This window comes from Schistocerca cancellata, chromosome 2 (assembly GCF_023864275.1).
Source record: "Schistocerca cancellata isolate TAMUIC-IGC-003103 chromosome 2, iqSchCanc2.1, whole genome shotgun sequence".
Lineage (NCBI taxonomy): Eukaryota > Metazoa > Arthropoda > Insecta > Orthoptera > Acrididae > Schistocerca > Schistocerca cancellata.
The window spans coordinates 399,441,746-399,456,838 of record NC_064627.1 but is presented as its reverse complement, the minus strand read 5'-3'; the positions used below and the strand labels follow the sequence as shown (position 1 = coordinate 399,456,838).

General features: G+C 43.8%; 1 protein-coding gene across 1 annotated transcript in view; it reads right to left on the bottom strand.

Moving 5' to 3' along the window:
- Positions 1–13,729, bottom strand: part of LOC126161830 (protein takeout-like) — a 42,182-nt gene extending 28,453 nt beyond the window's left edge. Inside the window, exons 1-3 of the mRNA XM_049917933.1 lie at positions 13,581–13,729; positions 5,515–5,607; positions 4,292–4,439 (exon numbers count right to left, since the gene is read on the bottom strand). Of these exons, the coding sequence (XP_049773890.1) occupies positions 4,292–4,439; positions 5,515–5,607; positions 13,581–13,659 (320 nt within the window). The 5' untranslated portion in view covers positions 13,660–13,729. The remainder of the gene's footprint in view (positions 1–4,291; positions 4,440–5,514; positions 5,608–13,580) is intronic.
- Positions 13,730–15,093: the final 1,364 nt, after the last annotated feature.

The window sequence follows — 15,093 nt, the reverse complement described above, 5'->3', positions numbered from 1 at the left end:
AAGCCTATCTCCACTACCTTCTTTGCAGCACTCGATAGGAATAGTTAGTCACTATTTCTACAATCTGTGTCACTGATTAATTACTTCAGTTTAAAGTTTTCTAACACTAAACACACACAGTTTATTGTTATGTTTTTACGAGCGTTCATCTCTGTCACTCGCAACACCATTCCTCCCTATCTTCTAATCTTCATTAATTTTTTCAAGTCGTTATGGGAAAATAACCCTTTAATTTTGTTAGATCCCGGGTATGCTAACAGATAAGCCCCAGGGTTCGGAATTTGTAGAATGATGTATGGGCCAGTATATAATAACTCCCATTTCTTTATACTCTTCTTTGTTAAGGATGATTTGGTATGTCTTTTGACTAGTACCTTCTCTCCGACATGGTACGCCTGTACCCTCTTGATTAATTTGTTATATTGTTGTTTTCTCTGATCAGCCTTTTGCGTCATATTTATAATGGCTTGTCTTATTTTTTCTTCCCAAGGCATCTCAGTTTCCTGAGTTTTGGGCATATGTTCAGTCCAGAAGTTTTCTTCTTTTGCCTCATGAGGTGTATATCCAGTGGAGGAGTGGGGCATGTTGTTGTATATCTGCTCAAATTCTTCCACATACACTCCTGGAAATGGAAAAAAGAACACATTGACACCGGTGTGTCAGACCCACCATACTTGCTCCGGACACTGCGAGAGGGCTGTACAAGCAATGATCACACGCACGGCACAGCGGACACACCAGGAACCGCGGTGTTGGCCGTCGAATGGCGCTAGCTGCGCAGCATTTGTGCACCGCCGCCGTCAGTGTCAGCCAGTTTGCCGTGGCATACGGAGCTCCATCGCAGTCTTTAACACTGGTAGCATGCCGCGACAGCGTGGACGTGAACCGTATGTGCAGTTGACGGACTTTGAGCGAGGGCGTATAGTGGGCATGCGGGAGGCCGGGTGGACGTACCGCCGAATTGCTCAACACGTGGGGCGTGAGGTCTCCACAGTACATCGATGTTGTCGCCAGTGGTCGGCGGAAGGTGCACGTGCCCGTCGACCTGGGACCGGACCGCAGCGACGCACGGATGCACGCCAAGACCGTAGGATCCTACGCAGTGCCGTAGGGGACCGCACCGCCACTTTCCAGCAAATTAGGGACACTGTTGCTCCTGGGGTATCGGCGAGGACCATTCGCAACCGTCTCCATGAAGCTGGGCTACGGTCCCGCACACCGTTAGGCCGTCTTCCGCTCACGCCCCAACATCGTGCAGCCCGCCTCCAGTGGTGTCGCGACAGGCGTGAATGGAGGGACGAATGGAGACGTGTCGTCTTCAGCGATGAGAGTCGCTTCTGACTTGGTGCCAATGATGGTCGTATGCGTGTTTGGCGCCGTGCAGGTGAGCGGCACAATCAGGACTGCATACGACGGAGGCACACAGGGCCAACACCCGGCATCATGGTGTGGGGATCGATCTCCTACACTGGCCGTACACCACTGGTGATCGTCGAGGGGACACTGAACAGTGCACGGTACATCCAAACCGTCATCGAACCCATCGTTCTACCATTCCTAGACCGGCAAGGGAACTTGCTGTTCCAACAGGACAATGCACGTCCGCATGTATCCCGTGCCACTCAATGTGCTCTAGAAGGTGTAAGTCAACTACCCTGGCCAGCAAGATCTCCGGATCTGTCCCCCATTGAGCATGTTTGGGACTGGATGAAGCGTCGTCTCACGCGGTCTGCACGTCCAGCACGAACGCTGGTCCAACTGAGGCGCCAGGTGGAAATGGCATGGCAAGCCGTTCCACAGGACTACATCCAGCATCTCTACGATCGTCTCCATGGGAGAATAGCAGCCTGCATTGCTGCGAAAGGTGGATATACACTGTACTAGTGCCGACATTGTGCATGTTCTGTTGCCTGTGTCTATGTGCCTGTGGTTCTGTCAGTGTGATCATGTGATGTATCTGACCCCAGGAATGTGTCAATAAAGTTTCCCCTTCCTGGGACAATGAATTCACGGTGTTCTTATTTCAATTTCCAGGAGTGTAATTTGCCCACGCAGTCTGCTTATTATGGCAATAGGTCCTCATAAATCGATTGAACTCTCTAAAAATTCTCTCAACCAAATTGCCTTGTGGGTGGTAAAATGATGTTAGTATGTGTTTCACACCGACTTGAGACAAAGCCTGTTTCCATCGGAGTCCCGTGAATATCTTAGCATTGTCTGTTATGATCACCTTAGGTATACCAACATGTGGAAGATAATCCCTTGTCAATCTTAATACAATTACTTTGGCTGTAGCCGCCTTTATCGGGTATAGCTTTACGTATTTCGTATACACATCGAGAAATGCCAACACATATCTAACACCACCTCTTGAAGTAGGTAACGGTCCACACAGATCGCACGAAATTAATTCTTTTGGTTCTTGGACTAATATAGAGCATAATGGGTGCTTACTCCCTTTTGAATCCGGCTTTGTTTTTTGACAGATTATGCATTTCTTCAAGACCTCATGCACTCTGCGCTTTATGTTGGGAAAATAACAGTACACACTTATCTTGTCTGCACATTTTGTCGCACCGAAATGTCCCCAGGTTAAATGGGTGAACCATACGAGTTTCTCTATTTGCGCCTCAGGTATACAAACACACCAACGGACTTTGTTTGGCCTTCCACAGCGGAAAAATAATACGCCATTTACCAGCTTGTAATAATTTGCCATCTGATCCGAAGATTGCAGGTTCGAGTCCTGTCACTGTCGGCATTTTAACATTTTGTTTTAAATGTTAAGGATATTAAGTTTACGTCTCTTCATGTAAGAATAGATGATGAATGCAGCTAGCCGCTAATTTTGTGTAATGTCTTGTCTGTATAGACGTGTATCTGTTGCCTTTAAGATCTCTTCACCTTCACACATAAATCTATACAGTAAAGTAAGGGCCTCCCCTTTTGTCGGCTGATCCGTGATAAGACAGGCGAAAAGTTAGACTAATGGAGGATTATTAGTATTTTCTCTATTTTCATTCGCTCTCTCTCTCTCTCCTTTATCTATGTACAGTTTTTAATATAATATTTCATTACGTGAAATCAGCCAAATAGAATCTTTGGTGGAGTCCTTCGTCTTGGTATTCAGCGGCTGGCTTGCTGTAAGACATCTTTACATTTATTATTACTGTTAAGCTCTGCATTCAGTCGGGAGAATCAATCGTGTGGACAATTTGTTCCTTTTACGAAAGATTGCGAATTCCAGATGTGTACGAAGCCTTTTTGGACGATTTTACACAGACTCAGTGATTGCAGGCTCTCTTCGACACAGCTGAAACTTCCCCACTAATTACAGGGCCAACGTGATCATCAAATGATTCAGAAAAAAACTCATTCGTTCATTCACTCCTGAACAAAAAAGTCACAAACCTTATTTATGAAGGAAATTGTGTATTCAATCCATCTCCATTACATGTCCAGATCTCCGGTGATTCCACGTCTTAATTATTTTCCGTTTACAGTCTCTTTCTCTTCAAACAAACCGCTAGCGGCACAAATGTTAATTGGCTCGCTTTAGCGAGAAGAAAAGCAAAATATGTATCTCTCAGAAACACGTCAATCCCTCAACAGATACTACAGAAGCTGTCCTAGTTACCACTCTAACAACCATGGAGAATACATATATGCATCTCTGTTATTTCAAAGAATAAACGCACTAGAAAATACTTTGGCGTCGTCGAGCTGTCGCCGCATATGTTACGAGAAAATCAGATCAGATACTTTTCCAAAGTGAATGAATGTGGATGGTTTGATTGGCAATGATTAACTGGTGCGTGGTAGAGGGTATTTTCTGTGGGGACATTACATGCCGTCAGGCTTTGCTAGCATTTGGATGGGTTACCGCCGTAGCGGCTCCGGTCACGAAAACCGACAACGGCCGGGAAAGCTGTGTACTGGATCTTAATGTCCGCATCCAGTGACGCCTGTCGGTTGAGGATGACCTGCCGGTCGGTCGGTAGCGCTGGCCCTTCCGAGGATTGTACGGACGGATAATGTAGTGTACAAACCTCTCATTTCTATATTTAATCGATACCAAGATGTATAGGTAAGTGCGCTCGACTACGTAATATTGCAAATACCTTAAGCCATGCATCCTGCCACTCAACTTATAGCCTGCATGTGATTATTACGTCTATGCAGTTGTGGACCAAATTTGTGAAGGACACTCTTTTCGACTGCATAATGAATGGACACAAGGAAATAATTTGCCCGGGACTGCTCTGTGGAAACACGTGTAACGAATACTCACTTGGTCTCCTTGATGACCACCTCGTTGATGCCGAAGACGCTGAGATCGTTGAAGGTGATGCCGAAGCCGGGGCTCCCGTCGGTGCGGCGCACCTTGATCTCACTCACCTTGAGTGGGTTCAGGTCCGGCACGTTGTACTTGCGGTCCCCTGCAGGCCAACGGGAATATCAGAAAGCTGCCGAGGCAGCGCTAGGTCGAGTCAGAACTGAGGCTGCAATCTGGCTGGTCGAAAATCAAAACTTCTCAACGTACTCTGCTTGAAAGGACGAAGTATGTTTCTGAGAAAGTAGTTTTACTGATATTGATTACTAAGTTATACTTGAAATCAGTGAGGTATGATGAGCTAAAATAATGAATGTACGTGTATTTCGTACCACTAAAATACGATAGGTTGTTTGTGAATAAAGTGAAATCTACAGTGTAGGTTAGAGATCACTCCTTGCGTCGAGTTTTAACAACGAACAGAAGACGAAAAATGGGTTGTGAACAAATAAATAACTGTGTGAAACTGCAGTATATTAAACGTGTATGCCATTCGTTAACTGTCCTGATTCTTTATTTGAGCTACGGCGGGTACTGAGTAGCGGCTTTCAGTCTGTTTATCTACTTCCACTGCGAGAAATTCATGCCTGAGATCGCTTATGTCTGAGACCGCTGAATGCAAGACTGCCACTCGCTTCCACTGCCTCAAAGCTACGAGACTTGCTTCACATGTCCTCTGCTTCTTTGGTCACCTTAAAAAATCTGTTGTGGGAATTTCTAATTTATTCCCTTGAAGAAATCCAGTGTAGCGAACTTCATCAGTTGTAGGTACACAATGTGTGCCAAGTCAACAATTGAAAACAGCACAATTAAAAAATCTACTAACTGGTATCCAATGTTGACATTACGGGAAACGAGTAATTGTGGATATTTTCTTGTAACAAGTGCGCAGAGATATAAGCATTACCACAAGACTTTGAAAGATGAAGGACATCATCATTTTATTTGTTGAGAAAATCTCACAGAGAAGCCGGTCGCCTAATGTTTCAGTATTTTAATCACGGATTAGCTTAGCTTCAGAAACAACCTTCAAGGCCCCGCGTTGCACAGAAAGAATGAAATCATCTTATGCCAAAAATCAATAAGCTTCACGTGGAACAAACTTCTTAATACACGCAACGATTTACAGCACGACATGGTATGGCACGCTACAGACTGAGAGGACGACGTCCAGTACTCACCTTTGAGGATGCTCGGGATGGCCTCTTGTGCATGCTTGAAGGCGCAGTCGTTGAGGTTCGGGTCATTCTTGGAGCACGGCTTTATGTAGCTGGCTGCAACGATACAGTTTTTTTTGTTAGTGAAGTTCCCGTCTCTAAAGCTATACGTGCATGGAATAGTGAAAACAAAGGAAATCGAGTTTAAAATAAGTTTCAAGGTTACTGAGCGAATGAGATACCCGAATACTGTTCTCAGCGCAACGAACAACCTGAATTAATTCTGACAGCCGGCCGGAGTGGCCAAGCGGTTCTAGGCGCTACAGTCTGGAACCGCGCGACCGCTACGGTCGCAGGTTCGAAACCTGCCTCGGGCATGGATGTGTGTGATGTCCTTAGGTTAGTTAAATTTAAGTAGTTCTACGTTCTAGGGGACTGATGACCTCAGAAGTTAAGTCTCATAGTGCTCAGAGCCATTTGAACCATTTAATTCTTACACATACGGCGTTTGATATCGATGGCACTACACTCAAGTTCTCTCGGTTCCGTTTGCCTCTTATTCCAATAATATCCACGTTCAGACATATCAGAAGCACATTTAAGATGTCCACATTTAGAATACATGTACCCATACATACTATAAAAATTGACTTACATACACATATATGTATGTTCCATATCTCGTAACCAAGGGACCGATTTCAACCAGACTCGCTACACATATCAGTTAACGTCTGGAAAGAATCTCTGGGGGGAGGAGGGGAGGGAGGAGGGGGTAAGAACTACCTACCTATCAAGGGCGTGGCAGTGAGGGTGAAACAGAAATTCCAAACTTCATTCATGCATTATTTGAGAATGAGAGTACTTACTGACTTGCTACAAACTTTACACACAATTTCAAACCTTTACGAAAATTTTACTCGCTAACAGTGCCCACAAAACTATAAAACGAAAATGTTACTCGTTTGCTACATTTCCGCTGTTCGTGCAGTGAAGCTGCCATATCACGCACGACGTTTTAATTTGTTATTTCTGTAGAACTAGCTAATACCCCACACACTTTTCAGACAGTATTGGCATATACCACAGCATCTACCTCCAAAATAGTGCAATTTATGCCACATAATTCAGGACATCCTCCCCATGAACCATGGACCTTGCCGTTGGTGGGGAGGCTTGCGTGCCTCAGCGATACAGATAGCCGTACCGTAGGTACAACCACAACGGAGGGATATCTGTTGAGAGGCCAGACAAACGTGTGGTTCCTGAAGAGGGGCAGCAGCCTTTTCAGTAGTTGCAAGGGCAACAGTCTGGATGATTGACTGATCTGGCCTTGTAACAATAACCAAAACGGCCTTGCTGTGCTGGTACTGCGGACGGCTGAAAGCAAGGGGAAACTACGGCCGTAATTTTTCCCGAGGGCATGCAGCTTTACTGTATGATTAAATGATGATGGCGTCCTCTTGGGTAAAATATTCCGGAGGTAAAATAGTCCCCCATTCGGATCTCCGAGAGGGGACTACTCAAGAGGATGTCGTTATCAGGAGAAAGAAAACTGGCATTCTACGGATCGGAGCGTGGAATGTCAGATCCCTTAATCGGGCAGGTAGGTTAGAAAATTTAAAAAGGGAAATGGATAGGTTAAAGTTAGATATAGTGGGAATTAGTGAAGTTCGGTGGCAGGAGGAACAAGACTTCTGGTCAGGTGACTACAGGGTCATAAGCACAAAGTCAAATAGGGGTAATGCAGGAGTAGGTTTAATAATGAATAGTAAAATAGGAACGCGGGTAAGCTACTACAAACAGCATAGTGAACGCATTATTGTGGCCAAGATAGATACGAAGCCCACACCTACTACAGTAGTACAAGTTTATATGCCAACTAGCTCTGCAGATGATGAAGAAATTGAAGAAATGTATGATGAAATAAAAGTTATTATTCAGATAGTGAAGGGAGACGGAAATTTATTGTCATGGGTGACTGGAATTCGAGTGTAGGAAAAGGGAGAGAAGGAAACGTAGTAGGTGAATATGGATTGGGGCTAAGAAATGAAAGAGGAAGCCGCCTGGTAGAATTTTGCACAGAGCACAACTTAATCATAGCCAACACTTGGTTTAAGAATCATGATAGAAGGTTGTATACATGGAAGAACCCTGGAGATACTAAAAGGTATCAGATAGATTATATAATGGTAAAACAGAGATTTAGGAACCAGGTTTTAAATTGTAAGACATTTCCAGGAGCAGATGTGGACTCTGACCACAATCTATTGGTTATGACCTGTAGATTAAAACTGAAGAAACTGCAAAAAGGTGGGAATTTAAGGAGATGGGACCTGGATAAACTGAAAGAACCAGAGATACGATCCTGCGTGAAGAGTTTGACAGAGCACTGAAAGACCTGAGTCGAAACAAGGCCCCCGGAGTAGACAACATTCCATTGGAACTACTGATGGCCTTGGGGGAGCCAGTCCTGACAAAACTCTACCATCTGGTGAGCAAGATGTATGAAACAGGCGAAATACCCTCAGACTTCAAGAAGAATATAATAATTGCAATCCCAAAGAAAGCAGGTGTTGACAGATGTGAAAATTACCGGACAATCAGCTTAATAAGCCACAGCTGCAAAGTACTAACACGAATTCTTTACAGACGAATGGAAAAACTAGTAGAAACCAACCTCGGGGAAGATCAGTTTGGATTCCGTAGAAATACTGGAACACGTGAGGCCATACTGACCTTACGACTAATCTTAGAAGAAAGATTAAGGAAAGGCAAACCTACGTTTCTAGCATTTGTAGACTTAGAGAAAGCTTTTGACAATGTTGACTGGAATACTCTATTTCAAATTCTAAAGGTGGCAGGGGTAAAATACAGGGAGCGAAAGGCTATATACAATTTGTACAGAAACCAGATGGCAGTTATAAGAGTCGAGGGACATGAAAGGGAAGAAGTGGTTGGGAAGGGAGTAAGACAGGGTTGTAGCCTCTCCCCGATGTTATTCAATCTGTATATTGAGCAAGCAGTAAAGGAAACAAAAGAAAAATTTGAAGTAGGTATTAAAATCCATGGAGAAGAAATAAAAACTTTGAGGTTCGCTGATGACATTGTAATTCTGTCAGAGACAGCAAAGGACTTGGAAGAGCAGTTGAACGGAATGGATGGTGTCTTGAAGGGAGGATATAAGATGAAAATCAACAAAAGCAAAACGAGGATAATGGAATGTAGTCGAATTAAGTCGGGTGATGCTGAGGGAATTAGATTAGAAAATGAGACACTTAAAGTAGTAAAGGAGTTTTGCTATTTGGCTAGCAAAATAACTGATGATGGTCGAAGTAGAGAGGTTATAAAATGTAGACTGGCAATGGCAAGGAAAGCGTTTCTGAAGAAGAGAAATTTGTTAACATCGAGTATAGATTTAAGTGTCAGGAAGTCATTTCTGAAAGTATTTGTATGGAGTGTAGCCATGTATGGAAGTGAAACATGGACGGTAAATAGTTTGGACAAGAAGAGAATAGAAGCTTTTGAAATGTGGTGCTACAGAAGAATGCTGAAGATTAGATGGGTAGATCACGTAACTAATGAGGAAGTATTGAATAGGATTGGGGAGAAGAGAAGTTTGTGGCACAACTTGACCAGAAGAAGGGATCGGTTGGTAGGACATGTTCTGAGGCATCAAGGGATCACCAATTTAGTATTGGAGGGCAGCGTGGAGGGTAAAAATCATAGGGGGAGACCAAGAGACGAATACACTAAGCAGATTCAGAAGGATGTAGGTTGCAGTAGGTACTGGGAGATGAAGAAGCTTGCACAGGATAGAGTAGCATGGAGAGCTGCATCAAACCAGTCTCAGGACTGAAGACCACAACAACAACAATTCAGGACATATGACGTAATAAACATTGAGCTGCGGTAAATGAAATTGCAGGGCGCAGTTCCCTAGAGATACAGGTCAAATATGATAGATGTGAAAGATATGTGACATGTCTGTAAGCAGACAAAGGCGCGGATATAAAACGTATCCTAAAGCCGTGGATCCATTATATCAAAACTGGTACACACATTACTTACTATCTGGAAAAATATGCTGTAACACTGTACTGTGAGATAAAAATCAATAACCTCTTATTGTGTTCGGAGTGACAACATGGAGAAGGAATAAAGGGGGGGGGGGCAGGAGGAAGAGATGTACAAAGAGATATGTGCAAATAGGAAATGGACACAGATTTGGGAGGGGAGGAGATCGGCAGACAGAGGGGAAGGGGAAATGGACAGAGAAAGGAAGCAGGAGGATATGGACAGAGAGAGGGGAGGGCGAGAAGATGGACAAAGGAAAGGCAAAGGAGAAGGCCAGGAAGAGAGGGAAGGAGGAGATGGACTGAGGAAGGGAAGTGTAGAAGGACAGTGAGAGGGTGGAAGAGGAGACTGACTGAGAGGGGGCAGGAGGAGGAGATGGACTGAGGAAGGCAAAAGACAAGGCCAGGCAGAGGGTGCAGGAGGAGATAGACAGAGGAAGGCAAAAGAGAAGGACAGGGAGAGGATGGAGGAGGAGACCGACTGAGAGAGGGGGCAGGAGAATGTGGACACAGAGAGGAAGGAGGAGGAGATGTACAGAGGAAGGGAAAAGGAGGCCAGAGAGAGGGGGAAAGAGGAGATGGACAGAGGAAGGGACAAAGAGAACAGGGGGAGGAGGAGATGGACAGAGAGGCATTAGGAGGACATGGACAGAGAGAGGGTGGAGCAAGAGATATACAGACAGCGATGCACATTGAGGAAATGCACTAAAATATGGAGAGGAGAGAGATAGTGATGGGAGGAGGAGACAGAGGGTGAGGAGGAGATTGATGGGGTAGGAGGGGATGCAGTTAGAGGGAGGGGGAGGATGTGAAAGACAGAGGGCGAATGAGCAGATCGGCAGAGGGGGCGGGGAGGTGCAGATGTCCAGAGAGATAGGGGAGCAGGAGGTGGACAGAGAGGGCAGGTAGAGGTATCAGACGGCAGAGTGAAGGGCACGAACGAAGAGATGGACAGAGAGCGGAGTTGGAGGAGACGGCAGTTAGCGGGAAGAAATGGGGATGGAGAGAGAAGGGCCGCAGGAGGCTAAGTTTAGTCTAAAAACTAATGACTTATAGTTTATTTCTACGAAAATAGAAATAAATATTGAATATGTACTCGAGGCTAGTCGGTTGGGGGTCAGAAAACCGGATATATCAACAACATTATTGTGATAGGTTGTCATCGCTGAATATTGTCACCGACGACGCAAACCACAATAAGATAACTGAATTTCCGAGAAAAATACGGATGACGTACATCGACAAACCAAGAGTTTACAATATTTGCAAGGCTTAAATAGAGATAACTGCTTTTAAATGCGAACGGAGAGAAGATAGTTTTGAGAAGTCAGAAAGAATTTGTCTCTGTTGTTCGTGTTACAACGACGAGCAACGAAGAAAAGTTAGAAATGGTGAAGGACAACCAAGTTGGGGTTCGCAATTGATAGTCACTGTTTTGTTCGTAGTGCGATAGGTCAAGAAAAGCTGTTCGGTAGACGGATAAGACGTTTATCAAAGAGAATTCCTTGATAACAAAGAATAATAGTAAAAAATACCAGACACAGTAATTATATCATCCTAACTAAAAAAAATGACCGCTTCCTTCACCGAGCGATCAGCATGTTTGCACAACACATGTAGGACGGTGGTTCGATTGTCGACAGTGACCAAGATTTATCCACGGTAGGAAAACCAGAAAGGAGAACAAATACCCGCAAGAGAAAAACTAAGTGCTACTTGAAGGTGATGATTGGAGTCAGCTTTTGCAAGACGACATTAACAGTCACCAGACTGCTCAGCAACGCCAGTACTGCCGTCCCACGATGCCTGATGCGGGGGAAGGCGTGACACAGTTGGCCGAATCAATTTGCACGCGAGCTAACACTGAGCTTAATATAATTTACAAATATAAAAGTTCGATGAGAACAGGAGAGAAAAAAGAGCGTTTCGTTCCAGGGAGAAGAAGAGAACGGTGCAGGTACAGATGCAGTTGGCAGTTGACGCTAAAGGTGTTACGAATTAACTTAGAGCAACGAAATGTGTGAATGAAATATAAAAACAGAAGAAATCTGAGATATTGTCTTACCAGAAGAAGGAATGTGTAAACTGGACTGTGTGAAAAAGATTCTGGAGGAGCAACATCTAATGTAATCTACTTTACGCTAATCTGTAAGTATAGACTAATAGCTTGACACCAGATAGGATTAGATGGAGTGCGGCCCAGTCGCACAGAAGGTAACTGGCACACTACACTCCTAAATGTCTGTGATTCTATCCCCAGTTCGATCCAGGCTTCCTCTCCTCACTTGTCCTTTCTTTCCCGTATGACAACATTTTGGTAATGCGAAAAATTTATTAATGCGCCATAGTTCGAAGTTCACGCTAAATGGTAAGTTCCCTTGTAATTAGCTAAGTCAGTTCAAAGGTAGAGGGTGGCACAGGCATACCACCCCCAATACGACTATGCTCAGTAAAGCACTGCGGTCTTTAAATTGGCTTTTTGGTTTTATTTTTTATTTGCTTGGCAAGAGGTGGAGTCGAAAGTGCACTGAGTAAAAATCAAAAAAATATCCGGATACGTGAGAGCAGGATTCGGGCACCGGGGACTCCGTAAAAACTTTATTGTGTTTATAGATACTCAATACATCCCGGGAATCGGAAATTGCGTTGATTTATCCCTGTTATCAATACCGGTAGCGGCAAGATATCAGAATGTGTGACATAAATGGCCGTACCTTTAGATTGCATTGACTTAGAAGCTTACATTGTTTACACCGTCAAGGGACCGTACACCTTAGTATGTGACATAAATTCGAACTTTATATACCTAACCGTTCCTGAGAAAAGGGATCTTAACAGGCGGACACACAGGCAGACAGATGGATAAAAAATGACACAAAATACTTTTTCTGGTGATATAATTACAAATGAACAATTTTCCGATTTTTTGACTTACTTGTACTGTAAAAGCTGACTTATTACAAAAATTCATGGTTCTACATCAATGAGAAGCACTCTGTAGCTTTTGATGACCTATGTTGAGAGTGATAAAATACGTGAGATAAATGACCGTATCCACTGATTTAATTGATGTAGAAGCTTGAATTTATCACTTCGAGAAGGGACCATACACTTAAATATGTAACATAGATTTCAAGCTTATACATCTACCGTTTCCTGAGAAAAACGGTTCTTAACAGTCAATCAGACAAACAGACGGATGAAGAGACAATAAAGTGATCCTATAAGGGTTCTGTTTCTACTAGTCGAGGTACGAAACCCTTAAAAATGACTAAAGTAATTCAGCTGAATGTCGTGGTGTTTCTGCCAATTACACCGCATATTTCCTTCAGAAATAGCACAAAAAACCATGTAAGAGAAATTTACTATAATCAATTTAATCGTTATGAAGTTTTTCTGAAAGTACTTGTAGCCTTGTGCTGAAGTGAAACATGGGCGAAAAACTATTCAGACAATAAGAGAAAGCTTTTTAAATGGCATGTTACAGAAGAATTCTGAAGACTAAATGAGTAGTCGAGGTAAATAATGCGGAGATATTGAATCGAGCTCGTGAGAAAATAAATATACGATACGCCTTGAACAAAGGAAAGGCGGGTTGATACAAGACATCATGGAGCTTAATGGAATCATCATTTGGTAACAGAGAGGACTTTGGGATAGAAATTACAGAGGGAGACTAAGGGTTGTCTACACTAAACAGGTTGAAGTTGATGTAGGTTTTAGTAAAGCTGATATGAAGACACTTGGACGGGATAGAAAATTGTGCGATATGCATGTATTCTGGCTGAACACTAAAACACCAACAGCGATTCTTATCGACAGCTATGCCTGAACAGAAGTTCTGTCCCTGGCAACAATGCTGTCCAAGAGGAAAGATGCCAGCCATTAACCTTGCTTCGTTCTTTTGGTTTTGAAAGTGTGGACTACGTGGTTCCGGACGACACCAGTCTGGGCCTAGTGCTGAGAAAGCAGAGATGTTTGTGTGTGCCGCAGTATGTGGGCGTGGCTACTTACGCAGATTGAGTGCCGATGAAGGAAGTACGGCAGCGAAGGCAAGCAGCAGCAGCAGAGCGAATGAGTCGGCGGCGTCCATGGCGAAGTTGCGGGCGTTGTCTCGCTGCCTGCCGGCGGCGACTATGGAGGCGGCGGCCAGCGCGCTCTTTTATACAGGCGCAACGAGATGTGAACACCCGCCCCACCTCCGGTGCAGAACATCTGCAGGAAGCTCATCCACACGCTCGCCTTGCATAACACAGATAGTTCCGAAACAAAGAGAATCGGAAGCCTGCGAGCCACTGTTGCGGCCTTCACTCTTCGTGTAGCCGAAACACGCTAGGGCAGAAAAGAAAAAAAATCCGGCACCTGTTTTGCTACCTCATATGACGTTACACCACTGACAGTTCCTGACGTACGTTCTCTCACTGACTCAGCGTCTTGACTGACTAGGCATTCAATTCTTCTAAGCGAATGCATGTCGACTCTATGCTTTTGTCTCGTTCCGAATATCAGCATACATGTCACTCCTAGTGTTGTATAAGCAGTCCGAGACAGCGATTCCATTATTCGATTACTTTTGAAAATATATTTGCTTCTATATTTCGGTGTACAGTAAAATGGCTCAAATGGCTCTGTGCACTATGGGACTTAACTTCTGAAGTCATCAGTCCCCTAGAACTTAGAACTACTTAAACCTAACTAACCTAAGGACATCACACACATCCATGCCCGAGGCAGGATTCGAACCTGCGACCGTAGCGGTCGCGCGGTTCCAGACTGTAGCGCCTAGAACCGCTCGGTCAACCTGGCCGGCTCGGTGTACAGTAGATTCAGTCATTAAACACACAGTAAAATGCACAACTCATTGCATACCGCCACTTTCCAGAACATTTTTTTGGTTCAAAAACTATTTCAGTAACGACTGATTTCATTTTGCTTTCAGCTGTTAGAATTTCTTAGTGCCTTAAAAGAACAACCACAATACGTACTCAGTGCACAAACGGCAGAAATAGAAATTTTCTCGCCTGTTTTGGCCATTTACCCTAATGCACTGTAAGTACACACTTGTCGTTGTACGATACATACAGTTCACTCAAAATCGCAGCACATAAAATGGAATATTGACTAATACCGCTGACTAGTTGTTCTTCGATGTGCAAATATTCATATTACTTTAATATATCTGCCTATATGTAAAAATCGTGTAAGTACGGTATAGGAGCGTCAGACAACTACAAAACTGGTGCTACCTACGTTTAATCCCATTGTTAATTGTTCTCATTACGATGTACTATGTTTTGTAGATGCTTGAAAATGCCTTAATGCCGTAAATTTTAACAGCTGAAAGCAAGACGAAATATACAGGGTGGTCCATTGATAGTGACCGGGCAAAATACAGTAGTTGTACATGAAAGAAACCCAGACCTTGCTTATATGAAGGATGTGATGGATATTAAGCCCCATTAGGCAAGTAAATGTAAATATTTGAGGAACCAGTTTGTAGCGTTGGTTTATAATGATCCCAGTTGCA